General features: G+C 37.1%; 1 protein-coding gene across 1 annotated transcript in view; it reads left to right on the forward strand.

The window, feature by feature from the left end:
* OSBPL6 (oxysterol binding protein like 6) overlaps positions 1 to 16,433 on the forward strand; it is a 699,671-nt gene that overhangs the window by 373,480 nt on the left and 309,758 nt on the right. Inside the window, exons 7-8 of the mRNA XM_086956201.1 lie at positions 947 to 1,079; positions 2,789 to 2,892. Of these exons, the coding sequence (XP_086812327.1) occupies positions 947 to 1,079; positions 2,789 to 2,892 (237 nt within the window). The remainder of the gene's footprint in view (positions 1 to 946; positions 1,080 to 2,788; positions 2,893 to 16,433) is intronic.

Below are 16,433 nucleotides of genomic sequence, written 5' to 3' on the forward strand. Positions count from 1 at the left end.
TTAAGGAATCGCAATGGGGGTTCCATATTGGTTTTGCGATTTTTTGTTTTCCGAATTCGCTATTTTATGCTTTTGTTGTTGATGAATTGCGGGAGCGGAAATTGCAATCGCAATTGCTGTTTTGCAGCGATTGCGATCGCAATTTCGCTTGATGAATCTTTGCCTTACTCCGTATTCCTTAAGGCACTTTTCCGTTTAGAATTTTGCAATGAAAGGCGAATAACTTGCAATGTATGCGGAAAGCAACACGCACGGTGCCGTCAAAGGGGAGGAGGAGTTAAAAGATATAAAGTGTATTTTCTTTGCATAGCCACAATATAGACAGGAGCGTAACCAATTAATTTGATTTTACCTTCCACCCTGCCCACCATATGAGGCTCTTTTCCATCCCAGTTTTCATTTAAAGTAATGATGATGACAAAGTGTTTTCGACATACCGAACTAAACCACTGAGCTTTTATTTCAAAATGGACTGTCGAGCACATTTGAGCCCAGTGTATTTATTCCATTATCTGCCTGACAGACTTTAATAGACGGTGATCGTCCATGAGTGTTAAATGAGATCTGGCATGCTGTAAATTGTTCTGCAGCGGACCATTGCATGAGCGATAGTTACCCTATAAAATGAAATGAACTAAACAGTTTTGATATAATGGGAGAATTAAATGCCCTAAAACATTTCTTGTTGCTCATGATGTGAACGCACTATTCAAGTAAGGTGAAGTATTGCGTGTGCAGGTGTTTTGTTATAAGAATTTTCTTTTGGCTGTAGTACAAACCAAATGTAGTATTCGGTGTCAGTGATGAGGTCTTTGTTTCATATTAATATTGTTGACTCTTCTCTGTGGATGCTCAGCCTTGCAGTATTGCGAGCGGTCTGATATGATTTCATATGGGGATACCAGTATAGACAGTCTGTTTGCAAATGTACCCTGTGTTTGTTTAGGTTCAACTGAATAGCCTTTCGTGGCATTCCACCGTGCCATGCAGCAGCACTCCCCCTGCAACCTACACATCTGGACAGAATAAAGTGGCAGCGTGGTTACAGGGCTCCGAAGAATTGGACAAATGTGCAGAGGGTCAGTATTCAAAGCTATGCTTCATTTTTCCAAAACGTATTTCTTGGTTTGAGCAATGACGTTGGGAACAACCTATTGGATTATTCATTTGCAGACATTTTTCTTGTTTCCAATAAAATGAAAATTTCCTCTTTGGAGGCAACTACATTAAGTGCATATTGTCTCTTTAGGATTTAGCTGTGCATGGGTGCATCATGTTCAATATTATTGAAAGGCGCAGGTGCACAGCGTGGAATATGTAAAGTGGTAGGCAAAGGAAGGAACATGGCCGTATAATGAATTCGAGAGGGATCCTATAGAATGGTATCGGAGTGTATTGATGAGCAGGCCAAGATCTCCACATGTATTTTGCCTTGAAAAACATATTCGTTTCCCATGGATACATAATGCTCACTCAAAACAGTGTGTTGGAAGCCAAAGTCACCGGAATGTCAGACTAAACTTCGGATTTAGTGAGTCTTTATTAAAGATAAGGTCAAGCAAGGGTGTTGATATCGTAAATGGAAATATCGTCTCACATAAATATTTTGTTCCAAATAGTGTCAAATAAATCCCCATAGGGTCCAGGTTTTCTATCACTAATTCCAATGGAGCAATATTTTTGTAGGCAATATTTAGGGCATAATATTTGTCAAACTATTTCTGTATACAGTATTCTGGTATTGCACAATGAGGTGCATGAACAGGACTGTGAGTGTGGCAGTTCTTATCTTAAAAATGAGTGGCTATGTGTGCTACAGAGGGGCTCAAGTGGAGACGGAAGTCACTAAGGCACATTTGGCTCCTAATGCCAGGTATTTCAAATCGTCAACCGTGATGCATTGTCACGATGGGGAGGATTATAAGCAATCAACAGTTTCTTAGCTGAGTCTGGGCTAATTTGTTATTTTAGGTACAATGGTTATAATGTGGGTGTAACACCAGTTAGTTTAGCAACGAATAAGGTTAAATCCTCTTTACAGCTATCCCTCCTCTACTACATAATTTATACACCCTCTAGCTGTCATATTGCAATGACACCAGAGTGCCTAGTAAGTTCGTTCTCTTGATGATCACCAGGTCTCAGTGATAAATAGCAAGTGGGGCTCAGGAGCCACAGTACACTCACGGATGTTTTTGCATAAAGAGTACAGATCTCATGGTAGTTAGTGCAGAAAAAAACTTGTACTTGGTGCTAAATGACAATGTTTCCCAAGTTGATAAATTCATATAGAATCACCTCTTTCACTATAACCATTCCACACAATATTTGAACTACATCAAAAAGCAAGAGGCATTCTAAGAAAATGGCAGGTGCTTTATCTTCTGTGACGTCATGGGGCAATTGCAAATGTGATCCTCAATGGACTGCTAGAGTCCTCTAGATAGTAAATAGGCACCTGTCCACCCTCAGGTAAATTGGAGGTAATTGTTTCCTTTCTCTATAAGAGGTAGCTAATTCTGAAGAACCTTTTTAGCCATAAGTAATTTAGCACAAAGAAGAACCATATTAAATATAATATGTTTTTTCCATTTCATCTTTTTGTATTAGCAGAACTGTAGGGAATCTGCCACCAAGAATAGTATCCATGTTTCTTTTCCAATGATTTCTTTAGTCTATTCTGCTCATTGATAATCTCATTGATAATCTGTGATTTTTGTAATTTGGAACAAAATATATTATTGTAACATTTAACATTTAATTTGATTTTATGTTTTATTTGTATCAGACCTTTCGCACTGCCAGTCAAGTTTAACAGAACTCAGCAAGCTTCTTAAAAATTTAGAAATACTGCAGAGAACTCAGTCCGCCCCAAATTTCACCGATATGCAGGTAAGGCTATTTTTTTTCAAGTTACGTAGTATGTACGAGAAGATGCATGTCACACAATTAACATTAACATATCCATATTATGTGTTCAAATATAGAACTTTTGTTTGATCATATGTGACATAACGTTGATAACCATCCTTTTTTGTATGAAATAAACTATAGCGTAGTTTCATTACAGTAATTTCTTTAATAAAGCTTTTGGTGGGACACCCTCATTTATTACATCTTTTTCTTAACACATTGTTTTCCTGGGATAAAGTGAAGTTCAGCAACAGGAAGCTGCTCATGAAACATGTCTGGGCAAATTATTATTCTTCAAACCCCTGACTCACCCTCTCTTTGAAGTACAACTCGTTTATGGGTCCGAAAGGTTGTCTTTCATACCTTTATTTTTGTAAGGCACACACCCGTTTCTCAACGATGCTATGTCAGTGCAAGGTATAATACGGAAATGGTTTAGCAATACTTATCTCCTTGTTCTCTCGGACAGCAATCCAGTTGTCTTAATAAAGTCTTTATAGTGAATGTCATAAAGTTGGACCCTTGGTATTCCATGTTTTAGTCCACTGACTTTTGGACTAGAACTTTGATATTTTCTTTTTATGAGAAATTACCAGGGTTAGTTGCATAATCCAAGCATTGCTGTTTGGAAACTATTCTGCAGGGCTACAGCAGGGATAGTGCATTTGTGTCTCTCCTACTGAGCTATTGAGTGCATGCTGTGGGCATGCACTGTGCTTTAAAAGGCAAGAATAGCATATAATAAAATCATACCCATGTGCATTTTGCAACACATGTGTTGCCATGTGCAGAAAGGTAAAGAAATATGATGAAACTCCACATTTGATATAGATGTGCCTCGTTAGCATTAATTTTTCTGAATTATGCTCATCATATTTAGTTGTTTGTTTAAAGAACGACATCCTCCCATATAAAATCTACCTACAAGTTTCTGATAAAAGTTCAATATTTTTATAGAACTCCCTGAAGCTAATTATATCCTAAATTCTCTACTCACATCATTGTAAATGACCAGTCCTCTAGGGTTTTCCATGCTACGTTACTGCATGAATTATTGCAAAAACATCTTTAGGAATATTGAAGAAAAATTCTAGGTTAGATGCTATCTAGTGTTAGCTCGTTTTTTCTGATGTGCTAGGGTGATGTTCATATCAATGAACTAATAATCAAATACAAATAATTCAGAAAGTTATAGATTCAATATTAGTAAAATGCATAGTAGATTCCTTCCCTTCTCTCCTTCCCATTAAAGTACCATCTACAGCTTAGCTTAGCCAGATCAATGACCACCCCCCTCCATCTGGATATTTCTACCTAAGATTTCTTTGGCGTTGTCTTCCCTTTGTCTTCCTTTGCTGGTCTACTCAAGGATTAAATGCCCTACCCCTTCTGCCCGAAATCTCCATCTAACTAACTCTGCTAATGCACACTTTCACCCTGGACGACCATCATACATTTGATTTCAAGATTTGATTCCCTTTTCTGTTATTTCGTCGTGCAATAAGGCAGCCAATTTATCCTTAACTGTCTGCAATACACTTCAAATTTTGGCACACCTACTAGGTCGGCAGAGCATGTTGATGAGTAAAAGATGTGAAGCATCAAGAAGATCTAGAGAAGTAGTTTGAATTTATGCCCATTGAGAGTTAACTATATCTGGCAACTTAAATTCATGCTTCTGCAGACATAGGTATGCATGGTGCACTTAACATGTCTTATTTCATATCATTAATATCCTTGTATGTGTTTTTGTTGAATAAACCTGTCTTGCTGTGTGATGCTGCCTAAAATACAAAGACTTAGGTATTTATAAGTAGATGTAAACACGCAGTGCCTTTGATTAAGAGGTATTTACTATTTCTACAGCATTCAAATTAAATAATGTACTATTTATTAACTACTATTTCTACAGCATTCCGATTAAATAATGTACTATTTATTAATATTAAATGTTGAAATCAAATTGTATTTTAAGCAGCATATTCAACGTCTTCCCAGTAAAATGTCTCAGTTTAGTTAAATTACACTGACCAGGTGATTTCTTCTACCATTCAGCTGTTTATGTTTGCAGGAGTCAACTTGTCAGTGTAGTGCCTTTTCTCTGTTTCTGCGAACATTTCTAATATTTGACTGTACTAGAGTCTCGTTGCTGTTTCATGAATATAACATTTGGTACAGTTCACACCAGTTAACATTTTGGGAGAGAAAGTGGTCATATTCCATTTCCAATTTGAAGTCTGAGTGGACCCTGCCTTAAAATTTAGGAATAGCATAAATGAAATAAAATATATAGTAGTTAGGCAAGGTGTCTGGCTTAATTTCATTATCGTTATGCCAATAAATACCCAAAGAAAGCCAAGGTTTGATTTAGAAGCACCGGCTGTCTTTGAGCAATAAACACATTTCTCAAGGAGTCGGTAAAGGAAAACTACTCTGCATTAACCAGTTGTATAATACAGTGCCGGCTCCATAGCTAGAAATTACATTTTAAACAAATTTCAGTCTATGGAAGTCGGGCATTGTTTCTGACCTTTTCTGACCCTATTTATCAGGCGCTTTGTAGCCAAAAATATAATATGAGACCACAGTGTTGATGATAATTGATCACCAAAATTAATCTTTTTTTTTGTCAGTACCTTTATGTTCTCAATTCAACAGGAGTAAAGCAAAGTTCGGGATTCAGGAATTACTTTTTTTGAATATTACCATTTTCAGTTTGTAAGATTATCAGGGAAAACCCAATGCTATATTGCCCTGATTCTGTCATATTTATACTTTAACAGCTGAAACGGATGTAGAAATCCTTTGACTAAAGGTAAAAACCTTCATCTATGTATGCTCTCCCATGCGAATTTGTCTGGCCATGTTTCAATTCAATTTACTTTGACAAAGAAGACAGCAGCACTCACTGTATGGTTTGTAGTAAACCATACAATTAGTACTTTTCACCTTGGGGTTTCCATACAATTCTCAATTCTGGCTCTTGTAATAAACTAGCAAACACATGATATTCTGTTCCAGACCTGCAACAGAGCGTTGTATTTCATTGTTCATGAGACTGAGGGGCACATTAGGACCTCGAGAAGCTCGCCACCGCCCGCATGGTGGTGGCGATCTGGGCGTAAAAGAGTTTAATATGGTGGCGGTGTCTGTTAGACACTGTCAGCCATATTACTATGGGGGCGGAAACATGCCTTTCTGTGCTGGCATTGCCGCCACAGAAAGGCATGCAGGAATTGCTTGCGGTGGCCCGTTGCGGCCCCCTGGGACTCTGGGGTGTGGGGGTGCACATGGGGGGTACATATGGTACCCCCCTGCAGTTCCATGCACAACATGGCAGGCACTGTGCAGTGCCTGCCGGCATGTTGTGCATGGAAGTGCACAACATGCCGTCCTGGCATTGTGGCGGGCGGTGCTGAGTGCACCACCCGCCACAATGTCAGGAATGCAGGATGCTCCTGCCACTGTGGTGGGTGCATCCTAATGGCCCCCACAGAACCCCCACCCTTATGGCGGGCGGTCCCATTTCACAATAGGATGGCGGGCAGACAAAGTCCGCCCGCCATCCTAATGACCCCCTTAGTATTAGTTGACATATTTCTTGTTCTTCTTTGAATCTGTGTCTCCCTGGTCCCTTATTTTACAGCTTCCTTCCCACAAACGTTAGTAGTTAATCAAACTAAATAATAGTATGAAACATGCATCTGGGCATGCCAACCATTTGAATGTAGCTAGTATTAATTTTACTTATTCCATCTCTCATCTCAGTTAGAGGCAGACAAGAATTTTGATAGTAGGAGATGTTATCTGTGCTTTAGTTGGGCCACCTCGTGAAGATTTCTTTTATTCTTCCGTCTGGATTGGTCAATTGGGCAATAGCAGGAGTCACAGGAGCTCAAGATACTCACTTGGAGGACTCCAAGATCCAGAGTATCTGATTCGAGTAAGCACCTGCAGAATTTGAGGAGTTTACAAATCCCACAGCATGGTATGCAAAAGGAGGATAGGCAGGCGCAAACATCAGGAGCCAATAGAAATCAATATACTGGCCAGGGTACTTCATGATCCATTGACCCCAGCTGAAGAAAGCCTCAGCTTACCAATGTCGAGGATTTAGGAAATCTGTGCCAAGGGCATACCCCTCCCTTTTGGCTTCTAAGCTCTGATTACATGTGACAAGAAAACTTAGGAGGCCTTTTTCAAGAGACCCAGCCTCAGTTTCGATGAGCTGAGTTGGTGAGCCACCCCCCCCCCCCCCCTATGTGTTTTCCTATCCCTCATTCTTTCCCTCCCCTGAACTTCCTCCTTTAAATATCCTGGTCACCCTCCCCTCGCCCCTTTGTCTAGATTCACACATATCTCATTGATTTATTTATATGGAATGATGGTTTTCATAATCTTGTTTTTTATCAAATCTTTCTGTCCAATTTCTTTAGAAGAAATAGTTGTTGCTCTACTTTTTAGGTCTGCCTGTTGGTATTATATTTACCCTTCCTGCACTTTTCCTCCTAGGTCATGCCTCCTAGGTCATGGGCAAACTGAAAAGTGATGGCACTGACTGCAAGAATAATAAAAGACCATAGAGAAGCCCTAATATACACTTTATTTATTAGGCTAGCATAGCAAACAATGGAGTCCTCATTTGAGGATGTAGATCCAGAGGTACTTTACAGTGGCCCAGATGCTAATGAATGATAATATTTATAATTACAACAGGTAACCTACAATGGTGTCTCAAAAGTGACAGTAAGGGAATAAACCGGGTAGCATAAGGGCTAACAAATAACAATGTCTTGATGTATTTAAAAAAGGAAAGATATATTGATTCTTATCTGTTGAGTGAAGAAAGCTTGTTCCATGGGAAATAGGAAAAGGAATGTTCGTCTAGGCAGGTATTATGTGCTCTGGGAGTAGAGATGGAACAACCTGAAGTAGAACAAAGAGTCTGAGATCTACGATAAGGAATGGTGTGTATCTGGATAGGGAGAGGACTTTTGTCAGACAAAGATCATCGGACAGATAAGTAGTGTGTTGAACATAGAGCTTTTCTGATTAGGGAGCCAAAGGAGGGCCCAAATGTGTTCAGAAATTGATTTGAAGAAAGGGATTCAGAGAAGAGGATTTGCACCACTGTTTTATATGGCACACTATATATAAAATAAGGAGCAAAGATGGTACAGCCAGAACCTGAGTCGCCCTCCACTCAGATAGTCATCCAAACAACAATGACCGGGTCCTCATAGGCAGCTTTATATAGATTCAAACGCGTAAATCATATTGTAATTTTACAATTATCTCCCCTTTCTTATATTGCAATTGGGGTAGAGAATACATCGTTTATTTCCCAACTCAAAAAGCCATCATCCCAACTGCGACAGTCTCTATGAAAGCACCAAACAATAGTGTGTAACTACTGTGAAAAGCCAAAAATAAATGTGTTCAAACATGCATACCAGTGGTACTTGTGGTACTGGTATGCATGTTTAGCAGCCATCCTCGCTTTTTAACTTGATAGGCTGCACGAAGTTAAAGAATAAAAGTAACGTGCATACCTATGCATTTTAATTACACATTTTGATTATTTTTCACTTTTTCACTGCACTCACTTTTCTTTGTTGGCTTGATGACCGCCAATGATGAGAACAGGGCTTATCTAGTGAGTGCCTATCAGGTATCCCGATGGTGGTTCGCCCGTCAGGTGTCATTTCGCCTTTGCACACTTTTTACACAGTAGTTACACACTATTGTTTGGTGCTTTCAGAGAGACTGTCGCAGTTGGGATGGTAGCTTTTTAAGTTGGCAAAAAAACGCTGTATTCTCTACCCCAATTGCAATATAAGAAAGGGGAGATAATTGTAAAATTACAATATGATTTACGCGTTTGAATGTATATAAAGTTGCCTATGAGGACCCGGTCATTGTTATATGGCAACTGACAAAATATTGACACCCAAAATATCCCCATACAAAAATATTGTGACAAAAATATCATTGTCAAAAATATCTGCATCCTATACTCATATATAATGGTAAGTACAAATATATCGAAAGAAAGAATATCGTCGTCATAAATAAAGTTGTATAAAATCTCGTTTTTTAGATATACATATATATAAAATAAATTGATGAATATTGAATATATTAAACAATAAAATTAATTAAAAAACAACATAGGTTTAATATGCCTTTTAACAAATATAACAAATAAACCTAATTTAAAAAAAGTTAAACACACACACACATATAATAATTAATATATATATATATATATATATACTTTAAAACAGTTATTAAACTAATAATTTTAATGTATTTTATAATTTTAAAATTATATAAAAATTTAACAAGTAAATAAATATAAATATACCAAGAACATACAATCTATTAAAAAAACATTCTATTATAAATTTAAACTATTGAAAAATCTTTAAACTTAAATTTCCTATTCCAATGAGTGCAACAGTAGTGAAAGTTTTGGATAGCGGAGGGGTAAAAATTACTATTCCACTCCTATGAGTGCAACAGTAGGGAAAGTGTTAAATAGCGGAGGGGTAAAAATTACTATTCCCACTCCAATGAGTGCAACAGTAGGGAAAGTGTTGGATAGCAGAGGGATAGCATTTACTATTCCCACTCCAGTCAGTGCAACTGTAGAGAAAATGTTGGATAGCATAGGGGTACAAATTACTATTCCCACTCCAGTGAGTGCAACAGTAGGGAAAGTGTTCGATAGCAGAGGGACAACATTTATATTCCCACTCCAGTCAGTGCATCAATAGGGACAGTGTTGGATTGCAGAGGGGTAAAATTGACTATTCTCACTCCAGTCAGTTCAAAATTAAAAACAAATAAAATAAAATTATTTTTATAAAAAGTAAATTAAAAAATATATTCATATGTTAAAAATAAAAATATATTTACTATTACAAATAAAAACATAATGTTAAATGCATATCACAAATACCTACATATATATTGAATAACATATTTTTTTTTCAAATACATATTTTTATTTAGAAATTGTTTAATAACCTAGGGCCCGATTCACAGAATGAACTTAAGACTCAATCCTAAACTTACTACTATTTTGGTATTCACAGAATGAACTCACTACTTTTGGTATTCACAGAAGTTAGGATTTTGTCTTAAGTTTGTCTTAAGACAAACTTAAGACAGACTTAAGACAGACTTAAGACAGACTTAAGACAGACTTAAGACAGACTTAAGACAGACTTAAGACAGACTTAAGACAGACTTAAGACAATCTTAAGACAAACTTAAGACAAACTTAAGACAGACTTAAGACAAAATCCTAACTTAAGTCTGTTTTAAGTTTGTCTTAAGACAAACTTACAGACAAAATCCTAACTTCTGTGAATACCAAAAGTAGTAAATTCATTCTGTGAATGCAAAAATTATTAAGTGCATTCTGTGAATGTCAAAATAGTAGTACGTTTAGGATTGAGTCTTAAGTTCATTCTGTGAATCGGGCCCAAAAACATTAATTATTACAGAAATCTAGTCTAATTACTTCCTACCCAAACAACACCACACAACTCACAACCCACATCAAAAAACAAATGTATTTGCATAATTAACATAATTAATTTAACACAATTACTAATTAAAAAATAAATTAAAATGCATAAAATGTCATTAAATTCCCACCCTGTACACCTATAATCCCTATAGCCCACACCTAAAATTAAACTGTAAACAAATTAATTAAACAATTAAAAACTGTTTCAATGAAATAACTAATAGTATTTAACAACTAATTATAAAGTAAGTAAAATGCATTAACTCCCCACCCTTCACCCCTATAAACTTAAAACCCACACACAAAAAATAATTAAACAACTAAACTAATTAATGATCAATTAAGTAATCTAATTATCAACTAATCACATTAACTAATTAAAAGTAAATTACTTCCCAACCTTTACCCCTACAAACCCTATAACCCGCAAATAAAATTAATTACACATTTTTCATATTTTATTGTCAGTTAATATTAACAACTAATTATTAATTAAATTATTAAAAATAAATTACTTTCCATCCTTTACCCCTATAAACCCTACAACTCACACCTAAAATTAATTACGCAATGACCATAATTAACTGTCAGTTAATTAATTTATGTTAATTAACAACTAATTATTAATTTTAATTAAAAAAAATGACTTCCCACTCTTTACCCCTATAAATCCCACAACCCGCACCTAAAATTAGTGACACAATTACCATAATTAATTGTTCATCAATAATAATTAACAATTAATTATTAATTAATTTAAAATACACTACTTCCCACCCTTTACCCCTATAAAGCCCACAACCTGCACATAACATTTGCCCCCAACATTTAAAAACGCAATTAACATTATAAAATCTGAATTAAAAAAAAATAATAAATATATATATTCATTAACTTATTATAATTAAATTACAACCCACCCTATTCCCAAACCCACAACCCGCTACAGAACTAAAACACGTAAAATGTAATTAAAATAAAATTAATAACTACTAAAAGTTTAACACATATATTAAAAAACATAATCAGTACTTAAACAAAAAATACATCACATACATTTAAAATATATACTAAAATATATAACACTAATAAAAAAAATCGGTATTTTATACAACTATAATTTTGCAAACGATATTAATGACTTCTATATTTTTAACATCTATATTTCTTACTTTAAAGTCGATATTCTTGACCACGATAATCTTGGTGTCGATATTCTGTGGCACGATATTTAAAACTTGATATTAGTCGACATTTCCATCTCAATATTTTGACTGAATACTGTATATTAAATGAAGTCCATTGATCAATTTTGGAGGAATACCTAGATGCAGTGAATTGCAGTAGTCCAGATGGCGGAGTATTACTACCTGAACTAACGATTTGCAATGCGCAAGAGGAAGCAAACATAGAACTTTGCGCAGCAAACACAGGTAGATGAAACATAGAGGTCTGTTTGTTCATCTGCATAATGTAGGAATGAGGGCAATTGAATATGGAGCTGTGATTTTTGTGTTATTGGATGGCATAGGAAGCTGACCCAGTTCTTCTGGCCACCAACACAAAGACCAAATAGAAAGAGGTCCTCCAAAAATGAAGGCCTCGGTTTTGTCTCCATTCAGTTTTAAAGAACTGACTATCATCCATGAGGCAACTTTTGACATAGAAGTTATCATAGGTTCCCTGAATGTCCTCTCTAAAAGAGATGGTGATCTTCTTATAATCTACTTATGATACTAGTTGAAATCTGAAAGGGTATATATGGTTGCCAAATGGGAAACATGAAGGTTAAAGAGATGAAAAACAGCTGACTACAACCGTCTCCACAGCGTCTTGTTTGTTAAAGGCTCACGAGTGCTCAGGACTCTAGTGACCACACTGTCCTGCTTCAAGTTGGAGGCTGAGGAGGAAGGGCAACACAGCCACTTAGCTGAGTGGGCTCAATAGCACATATTTTCTTCCAATGGCACAGGTCGCACCCAGGATAAGACCAGGCCAAGAGCAGGCCCGGTCAGTATGTTTTTCTTGCAGTTTTGGGGGCCTGTATCATGTACAAATGAGGCAGTTTAAACTTTTGATTTCAATAATATTACCACATGCATTGCCTGCAGCAAACACAAGTGCATGTGGTCTCCCATACCTTGCAAAAAACCCACACACTGTGTCTTCACTAGTTCAATATTGCAAATGTGGACCACTTTTTAGTTATCTGATTCGCTAATGGGGGCGACTTTTATTTTGCTGCCAGTGCCTATTTCTTGTCCCAGTCCGACCTTGACTTCAGCTGTTGGGGCAAAAAGTGAGAAAAACATGTCACTGGAGGAGAAATTTGGGCTAAGTATCCAAGACACCAGATTAGTGGGGGTCAATGACGCTGTCTCAACTAATCCAATGCTGCAAACTATAAGGGGTCCTAACTCCATCTCCATTCCCAACCCTTAGTTGGGAGGTAACCTACACACGGTAGACGCAGTGGTTCATCAATCTATTCCTGGGGACCTGTTGACGTTCACCCACCAGCAAAGAAGATAGGAGAAATGATGACTTCAATAAAGGGGTAGGCAGAGTTGACTGGAGAGGTTTCGAACAGGTTAATGTGATACTGAACTCCTTATTTGATTATTAGAGACTTTAAACACTTGAGGTAAATCTTTTGAGTTATGTAATCAGAGACTTACCGAATTCAAAACATTATTAATGGTTTGCTAGTGTCTACTAAACTATCCGATATTGCAGAGACCCGCACTACCTTAGTTGTACCCATTAATCACACTAGGTCAGGTCTTATTACAGCATGCTATCAGCGACTATTACCTAGGTTACTCCCGATCATCTAACCTCATGGGACAAGCTGGCTATAGAATGGGCGGTTCTATGAGTGAGAGTGTTTCGCAGAGCGATTGTGTAAAAGATAAACCCATAGTTTTAGGACCAACTAATACAAGGGTACAAATTATTAGTAGGTATGCTGTGCCACATTCATTTCATCACCAGTCTAATAAGGAAGGCATTGTTGTTTCCAAAGGAATTTAGCAAATATCCAGATTGGCTAAAGTGCCTTTTATCTTTAATCTACGACCTGAAGCCACTCCATTTGTCTTGGTTGTGGCTAGCCTTCCACCACTTCAGGGAGAGTTCTCTGAAAATGTCTCCCAGTTGAGAAATAAGGTCGTCTATTGGTTAGATAAGCGACTAGGCAGAGGCTAGTATTTTTTCGCCACATTAATATGGTTTGAAGGGTGTCATGGATGGGAATGGACCTCAACGTTTTTTTGAAGAAGACTGTATTGTGGTAAACTTTTATATGGCCTTCTTGGCCGGTCATTTGCTGTCAGAGGTCACCTTCTTGCAGAGCATTTCTGCAGGTAGACAGGCCTTGCCATTCAAATATTTTTTAAACCCCACCTCTTGTACGGTTCATGTCCGCCGCTTATTCCCTTGTCTGTCCCTGATACAACAAATGTTGTCATTTGTAATGTATTCGCCTCAGTCATATTTGAACCATTGTGTACCTTGAATAATGATGATTAATTTTCACCTTGTGCTAAGTTGCATGAAAGCCCTACTTTAAATGTTAATACATTCGACTTTTTATGTTGCTTAATTGCTTGATATTTCGAGCTGGACCATAACGGGCATTTTGAGTAAGAAAGATTATATAAGCTGGTTAGCATTAATCTGTTTTCAAGAGACCTAGGGGCAGATGTATCAAGATTCGATTTTGCGATTTCTGAATAGCGATTTTTAAGGAATCGCTATTTAGTAATCGCAAAATGGTATGCATGTACAATATCGCTATTTTTTAGCGATTTCTTATTTTTTCTTATTTGCGAATTCGCATTTTGCGAATTCGCAATTAAGGAATAATTCCCATGCATTCCTATGGGCCAGGAGGCCCATAGGAATATATTGTAAAATATTTCTCAAATTGTGAATTCGCAATTTTCTAATCGCAATTTGAGAATTATTACAAGGGTGCAGGGGTGTCTCAAAGACACCCTGCTGCACCCCTGAAATTTACATGTGTGTGCATGTGGCGCACATACATGCCCCATGGGCATGTATGTGCGTCACATGCCACCCTCACAAATGCCAAATAGGGCATTTTGAAAAGAAATCTTAACCCAAATTCGCAATCTCTAAAAGTTACATACATCTCATTTAAGGAATCGCAAAATATGCGATTCCTTAAATGCTTAAGCAAAATAAGGAATCGCAAATTTTAGCGATTCCTTATTTAGCGATTTTTTGGTACATATCAGAAAATGCTAAAATGCCTTTTGCAAGTCGTAAAGGCCGAAATTCTGCGAATTTCGGCAGAATTTCGGCCTTTGCGAGTCGCAAAATGCTTGATACATCTGCCCCCTAGTATGTTAGAAATCCGTTTTTTAGATGGTTATAGCCAATTTTGTGTTCCTACCATAGCTGGCCTCATTATTTTGGTAGCTCTTTGCGTGAACTGTAAAATTGAAATTACAGATAAGGAGTCGCCTAATTTGGCTGAGGTGGTGTTACTGTTTTATAATTCCCGACCTTTGTTAATTAATAATTTGTATAATTCCAGTTGTTCGAAACGAAATCACAATCCTGTTTGCTCTCTGAGATGTTTCATGTTTAGAACCCAATAATGTTAATTTCATTCTGCATCTTTGCACAAAATATCATTTGTGTTAGGAAAGGTTGTGGTGCTGCTGCCCATATTCTACTTTTGTTGTGATGTGAAGCACGGTATTCAACTTTCTACTTCACAAAAACAAAACGATTGGCATTGCCAATGCTTGTTTTACTGCATGATGTGACTGAAAGCGTGAACTATTTCAAAATAAGCCATCTCGGTTTTGTTTGACGTTTGAAACAAGCATTTGTTTTTGTTTTTAGTGAATTTGTAAAAAATGTAAACCTAGTTTACACGTGGCTTAATGTCTTGTACTACACCTTTGGCCTAATCTGGCATTTGTAGCCAACGTCACTCATCATGCGGTGGTTTTGAGACCATAGTGGCATTATTCATAGCAAACCTATATACCCACAGTGCACCATGCCATTGGCTGAAAAGCCAGAAATAGCAGAGGGCATTACATGCAGCGCCATTATAATTATGTATCAGTAGAGGATACAACAGATTCGACAAAATTATGTCACTAGGAAAGGCAAATTATGTGGCATAATGCTGGAGAAATTGTTGCAGTACTATTCCATCATTTTGTAATTTTAGCAGCTGTTAAGTGTGTAGACAATGCCGAAACACATTAGTGCCAGTATAGCATCCAAATACAGCAATCTGCAACAAAAAAATGACCAGTTAAACTTTGCAAAGGATCTGCCACTCAGGAATTACATGTAGCGCTTTTTGGGTAATAACTTTTAATCTGTTTGAGCTTGAAACAACATTTCTTTTTGAAGTGAAATCTTCAAAATATTCAGCAGATGTTGCATTATGTGGCAAATGTGTAATGGCCATAAGTATGCAAAAAATACACAGGATAATCAGAAACATGTAATACCTGTGTGCCTATTACATGCCAATATGCCAATGGTCAGACTTCTGAAAGGCAAAATAAAATGTTGTTCTTGTCATTTTTTTGTAGGCAATCAAGGGTTAAACAGCCCAGTGGGCGAGAAATCACAAAGGGACGGCCTTAAATGCAGATTACGAATTTTACTGCTAACGGGCTAAACAAATGGGTGTGCTAAAAATATGGTTACTAGAACAGCGGGAACAGCAGCAGTTAAAGTGTCTGAAGAGACACTGTGAAAAGGCAAAACAATATGGTGTTCCTGCCCTCTTCCTGGGTCCATCATCAGCCCTGAAGTTAGTGTGATTTAGGTAGAGCAGCTGAAATGGCACCTGCCTTGAACAAGTGCAGCACATGCTGCAGATGCTGCCCAGAGAGATCCATCAATAAAAATACTGGTTTAATCCTTCAGTGTCCTAGATTGAATAGATCATATACCAGTTACTTACTGGTAATCTTCATTA

This window comes from Lissotriton vulgaris, chromosome 2_1, assembly GCF_964263255.1.
Source record: "Lissotriton vulgaris chromosome 2_1, aLisVul1.2, whole genome shotgun sequence".
Taxonomy (NCBI): Eukaryota; Metazoa; Chordata; class Amphibia; order Caudata; family Salamandridae; genus Lissotriton; species Lissotriton vulgaris.